At 60.9% G+C, this 6,033-nt stretch overlaps 1 protein-coding gene across 1 annotated transcript; it reads right to left on the minus strand.

The window, feature by feature from the left end:
- Positions 1 to 698: 698 nt before the first annotated feature.
- On the minus strand, positions 699 to 4,395 carry RNF26 (ring finger protein 26). The gene has a single exon (XM_010581451.1). The coding sequence runs from the start codon at positions 4,387 to 4,389 to the stop codon at positions 2,962 to 2,964; it is 1,428 nt and encodes a 475-aa protein (XP_010579753.1). The 5' UTR covers positions 4,390 to 4,395; the 3' UTR covers positions 699 to 2,961.
- Between the last annotated feature and the right edge of the window lie 1,638 nt (positions 4,396 to 6,033).

A 6,033-nucleotide genomic window follows, 5' to 3' on the forward strand; every position in this document is an offset into this window, starting at 1 on the left:
TTGAAAAGAGGTGAAGCTGTACGTACAAGCCCTTCTGCGAAGCAGCCGTTGCTTCTCTCCTTGCTAAACAGCTCAAAGTGACCTGAGTTAGGAGTAGAGAGAAGATGCCCACCAGTCCTGGGCCCTTGCCAGCAAGAGCTACCCCAGCTGCTCTGCCTGCTCCTGGGCCCAGAAGAGCCTGCGGCACCAAATGCATCTCCAGGCAAGATGCAGACATTAGCACTGGTGCCTTGCAAGCTGCATTCTCTGCCCCCGTGCATCGGCATATCCACAACCACCTCCTCTCTTGCTGTGGGTTAGCAGAGCAGGGGCTGGGGGGATGCCAGCCCTGGAAAGCCCACCCACTGTGTCTTCAGGTGTAGATTCATCTCCTGGGTGCCAGGCTTTTCTTGTGCAGCAGCCTGGCTCCAGGGTATTCCACAGCACTGCTTTTCTGGGTGCAAGCACCCGCAGACAAGTACCGCCTAGCTTGCTGGTGGTGTTGGCCTTCCAGCCGTAACCCCTGGTGTGGAGTGATGGGCTGGCTTCCTCTGGAGCCCAGGGGCAGAGGAGACCCCATCCCTCCAGAGAAAACCCTCCCCAAGAATGAGGCAGCAGGCAGCTTTTGGTAAAGGAAATTTTAATCTGCTCAGTATCTAGTCCATAGTGCAAAGAGTTAAACTTAAGGCAAAGCTTCCTCTTTTTTTTATAAACAGGCAGCAAACAAACAGGCCCTAAAACAATAAGCATGACTGCTATAATAGAAAAAGGGTTTGAGGGAAGAAACTGCAGTCCTGGGGAGGTGTCCTTCCCCCCTGTAATTCATGTAGGAAACATTGCACCCCAAGATCCATGAGCTGGTCCCGACCAAACACGGCCTGCAGCATGGCCATGCTCCTGCTCCCAGGTGTCTCTAGAGGCACACCCAGGGAAGGGTGTAGCTCCCTGGCTCCTCTTGCAGGAGGACCTCTGCAAGTGCCTGCAACAAGCTGGACCCTGGGGAACACAGCCTGTGGGGCCACATTTGCTGCTCTGGCAAAGGTTTGGCTACTCAACTGCAAGTGTCACTGGCTGCAGCCACAGGAGAGGTGGCTGGAGAGAAAACATTAACATGGGTGGTGTGTGTCTGGGGAGGCACAGGGACAAGAGGCTGAGTAACAGGGCTTGGGCAGGGAGCTTTGCATCCCTGCAAAGTGAGATGGAAGCAGCTGACAGCCCTGGGGCCAGGCCCTTCTAACACCCATTAGTGCTCAGGAGCCCAGCTTGGCCTAGGGAGTCCCTCCAGCCCCCAGCAAACACGGGGGCAACCAGCCCCTGCAGTGCCTCCCGGAGCAAAGCCACTCTCCAGCAAGATAGTATCTTGCCACAGCTCAGGTTTCCAGCACAGAGGCGTCTCCCAGCATGGCCTGGCCTCTCTGCTGCCTCTGTTTTGGCTCAAATCACTAATCAAGAAGGAGAATAGAGAAGGAAGACCATGCCAGCCACCCTCAGGCTCTTGGCTTGCAGTCCAGGAGTCAAGACTCTTTCCAGTCTGGCTCCAGCCAAAATTGGCTGTGGCGCATGGCTGACCTCAGGCAAGCAGCTGGAAAAGGAAAAGCTGTTTAGTGTAAGGCCCTCTCACAGCCCAGTAATTTCTTGGAATGGTGCTGGTTGACCAACCTGGGAAGAGCCACCTCTGGCCTCCCCAGCCAGGATCAAATGCCCTCCTTAGACTTCAGGGGACACTTTTTAAATAAAACTAGCTACATTTCTGACACAGTAAGATAGAACAGCAGTGTAACCCTGCCCTAATCAAAGATAGCCTTGGTCCTGGCACTGCTCCACGCACACAACTGCAGATCAGCAGCACGGATATGCAGAACTTGTGCCTGGAGCTGGAATGTGTTAGTGGGCTCCCAGAAGCTTTGGGGTGTCCCCTCTCTTCCCAAAGAGTTACTCCCTCTTGCCGGCCCAGCCTGGGAAGCAGCAAGCAAGCACTAGTGTGAACCACCCAGTTCCATGGCACGCTGAGCCTGAAGAAAATGTGTATTGCCTAGAGAGGATTCTCCAGCATTGGCTCAGACATGTGCTGCTGCTGCCAGGGCTGTGAGCACTGGCCAGCCAGCCACCCCTTAGGTTCCCCAAGCAGCACCACCGCCCCTGCAGAAAGAGTAACTCTCTCCAGCCTCCCCATGTGAGAAACCTGATGTGTGCTTGCTAGTCTTGCATAGGTGATGCGTGGAAGCGGCAGCAGCACTGAGCTCTGCAGTCAGCTGGCCTGCAGGGAGCCCACATTCATCTCAGCTCCTCTTTGTCCTGGGAAGGGGAATAGGAAGCTCAAAAACCAAAGCCACAGTGGCTGAGATACTGAGGTACCCCAGAAGCCCTGCTCTTCTCCAGCTGAGAGCCAGGCTCAGCCCTCTGGAAGCACAGTCTAAAAAGCTCAAGTGTGCTCATTGGTCTCCTAGGGCCTTGCAAAAGGGGCACACTTCCTTCCCAGGGAGCTCCCCCACTTAGGTGGTGGGAGGAGGAAACAGAGGCCTGAATGCAGTATGCCAGGTAGTTTTCTGGTCAGACCTTGGGAAAAACCCTCCTTTGCCTTGCACCAGCCCGTGATTCCCAAGAGGGCACAGCCTTTAACCTTTCCATCAGCTTTGGCTAGGAGGGACAAGAGCATCTTTCTGCACTCCACTTTGGATCTCAGACTGCTGCAGGCTTGAGGCAACAGGCCCTTAAACAGCAAAAGTTGTCAACAAAAAAAGGTAACTCTTTCAGCCTGCTGCAGAGATCAGTTATTGTGCTTGCTAGCAAGAGCTACAATCTAGTTACGTAGCAAATGCGGCTAGCAGACACCCCCCAACAGCCTTTTGCCCTTTCAGCACCATCCTTAGTTCTTTGGAAGCTGCTCAAGGCAGCTCTGGGAAGTTCTGCTTCCCGGCAAGAGGCAGACAGGGGTGCCCTTGACCTCCTGGGAAAATGACCCAAGCTACCCACGCCTTGGGCTCACAAGTACACATTGAGCGTCTGGAGGATCATCTGGCGGCACAGCGGGCAGTTGCGCTGGTAGATGGCCTGCTGCAGGAGAACTTCTGTGCACTCCTGACACAGGCACAGGTGCCTGCAGGGCAGAAGCAGGACTGTCTTGGTTTGGTCTTGACAGATGACACATTTCTTACGTTCCTCTTGTTCTTTCAGGAGCATCCAGGGGTCATCATCCGGAGTGCCCTGACCATCTGCAGCTGCTGCATTCAGCTGCTGCCTCCTCGGAGCTTTGCCCCAGGAGGTGCTCGGTTCCTCCCTGGGCGGCTGGAGACGCTGTCCTGCCACAGCACTTCGACTCAGAGCAGGACGCGCCTGTGGTACCTGCTCCACATTCAGCTGGCCCTCGTGCTCGGCTGGCAGCTGGCCGACCCCTGCCAGCACCAGCCTGCTGGGGACTGTGGGTCTCGGGGCCGGTGCAGCTGCCCCTCGCTGGTTGCTTTCCTGGTTCATCATTCTGCCTCCTCGGCTCCAGTTGGTCACCTGCAGGCTCCAGTCCACCAACCTGCGCCAGGCCTGAGAGGTCATGGCCATACCCAGCGTCAGGACCGCCACCTGATAGAGCCGCCACACATCCCGCTGCAGGCGGTGGTAGGAAGGCAGCGTGTTGAAGTAGCCCAGCACGTAGCCTGTCAGTGTCCACAGCAGTCCAGGGTTGAAGACAAAGGCGCTGACAACAATAATGAGGAGGAGCAAGCCCAGGCCATAAATATTCACGAAGAAGATGTTGATGAAGAGCTCGGCGACGGAGGCCAGGAGCTCGAAGGCCAGCTGGCAGGGCGACCACAGCAGGATGGACACGGCGATGGCTCCGCTGGAGATGTGCGCGAGGAAAGCGGCCAGCAGGTCCGTGACTCGGAGGAAGGGGCCGGCGACGGAGTCCCACAGGGCTGCGAGCAGGGTGAAGAGGTTCTGCGTGCCGATGAGGCACACGTTGATGAGGCTGTTGACGAGGTAGGCCAGCAGGCTGGTGCCGATGGCCAGGCCCTCGCAGACCTGCCTGGCCAGGGCCTGCCCGCAGCCCAGCAGGCCGCAGAGCCCGCGGTGCAGCAGCTCCTTGCACCGCAGCGTCAGGTGCGAGAGGAGGTGCCCTGCCACCTTCAGCCCCTCCAGGCCGCAGCAGCAGCCCCGCAGCAGGCCGGCCAGCCCCTGCAGGGCGCCCACCGCCAGGCAGGAGGCCGCCCGGGCCAGGGAGGCCAGCGAGAGGAGCAGCCCGTCCCAGCAGGCCAGCGCCCCGGCGGCCGCGGCGGCGGGGAGGCTGCAGGCCGCGGCCAGCAGCCAGAGCAGAGCCGACACCAGCGAGGACACCAGAAAGAAGTTCACGTCCAGCACCAGGACCAGCAGGTCCAGGGCCATCCGCAGGCCGCGGAGCAGCACGAACAGCAGGTCCATGGCGGCCGGCGGGCCCGGGCTGCGGGCCAGGCACCCCGCCGGGGCCCGTACGGCGCCGTCAGCCGCGGCCCGCTAGAGGCCCCCCGGCGCTGGGCGCCGCCATCTTCGCTCGGGCTGCCGCGCGACGCCGGCCCAATCGGCGGCGAGGGCCGCGCCTCTCCCCGCCGCCCATTGGGCGGTTCGGAGGACGCGACGGGGGCGCGGCCGCTGGGGGCGTGACTGCTGCTGGGTGGGGCGCCTGCGGCTGGGGAGGTGCCCCGCCCACTACAGCGCATTTAAAGGGCTAGCGGCGCTCGTTTAACCGTGGCGGCGCCGCGGAGGCCAGGGCAGCCCGGGCCCGCTCCCAGCGGAGGGCGGCCGGGACACGGTACGCACGGGCACGGCCGGGGCCTGAGAGCGGCCCCCTCGCCCTGGTTCCGAGCATTAGCACGGGGGGCACCACCACCCACGGGGTCCCTGGGGCCACACCTGTGATGAGAGGGTGACAGCCTCAGCCTTGGCACGGGGAAGGTTTGCGCTTGCTAGCGGGGTCCCTGGGGCAGGAGTGTTTGGGACAGGGTCAGTTCAGGGCAGCACCGCTTTTAGCCCACCAAGCGGTTTCCTGCAGGATGTCCCAGAATAAACTCATGGCCGGGGCCTGGCCCGAGCTTACAGCCCCAGAGCAGCTCCTGCCAGCTCCTGGGCAGGGCGCGGGGCTGCCCATGTCTCTGGCCTTCGCTCCACTGTGCCCCAGGAGGTGGTCCAGCCCCACTGCCCTGACGGTGATGACAAGCTCAGGAAAATCCAGCCCTGGAGCCCAAGGCTTTTTAAGGAAGGGGAGAGCGAGCGGAGCGGATGACCCATGGGAAAGACATCTGCAGCCCCGAGAGGCACCAGCCAGCGCGGGGCCAAGGAGGGAAGCACTGCACCCCTGGGCAGCAAGGGAGGAGCCCCGAGGGAGCAGGATGCTGGGGTACCCTTCGTGCGGCTGCCTGCCCCTTCCCCTACGTTTTCTCCCCGTAACACCCTGAGCCGGGGCAGGAGCTGGGGCTGGAGCCGGAACAGGGGGCATGTCCCGGCACACTCTGCGTGCACTGATGCTGCTTGGTGCCATCCAGCTCTTCTCGAGCTGCAGCACTGGCTGGGCTGACAGGATGGCAGTTCTGTGCGTGTCTGTCTGTCTGTCCCTGCCTGGGGTCTGTCCTGCCGGCTGGCTCCCTGCTAGCCCCATCCCCTCCCTGCCTGGTCGGTTTTGGCCATGGGCTCCCTCGCAGCGGGTGCCTGGATCCCCCCCGGTGGCGTGTGCACCCATGCCCACGTGACAGAGACAGGATGCTTTCAGCATTTATGGTAATGTTTGGATTTCTCATTGCTTTACCAAACAGGAGAAGGAAAAAAAGAGCCAAGCCAAGGGCTGGACATGCTCCACTCATTCCCTGCCTCCGGCCACGCACCTGCCACCCCCTCCCTGCTCCTGGTGCCTCCCTGGGCCTCTGCCATGACCAGGGCACTGTGCCCCAGCAGGGTCCCCACTGCAGGGCTGGAGAGCTGTAGGCGCTGCAGGGTTTAGAGGTTGTGGCTCCATAGCAGGGCTTCTCCATCATTGCTCCATGCTCTGGGAGGCGGAGGGGAGCCTGCGCCTGCTCTCCTCTGCTGTAGGGTGTC

This window comes from Haliaeetus leucocephalus, unplaced genomic scaffold, assembly GCF_000737465.1.
Source record: "Haliaeetus leucocephalus isolate CR32 unplaced genomic scaffold, Haliaeetus_leucocephalus-4.0 Scaffold773, whole genome shotgun sequence".
NCBI lineage: Eukaryota > Metazoa > Chordata > Aves > Accipitriformes > Accipitridae > Haliaeetus > Haliaeetus leucocephalus.

Coding starts and splice junctions, on each gene's coding strand:
- RNF26 (XM_010581451.1), bottom strand. CDS start 4,389: ATGGACCTGCTGTTCGTGCTGCTCCGCGGCCTGCGGATGGCCCTGGAC.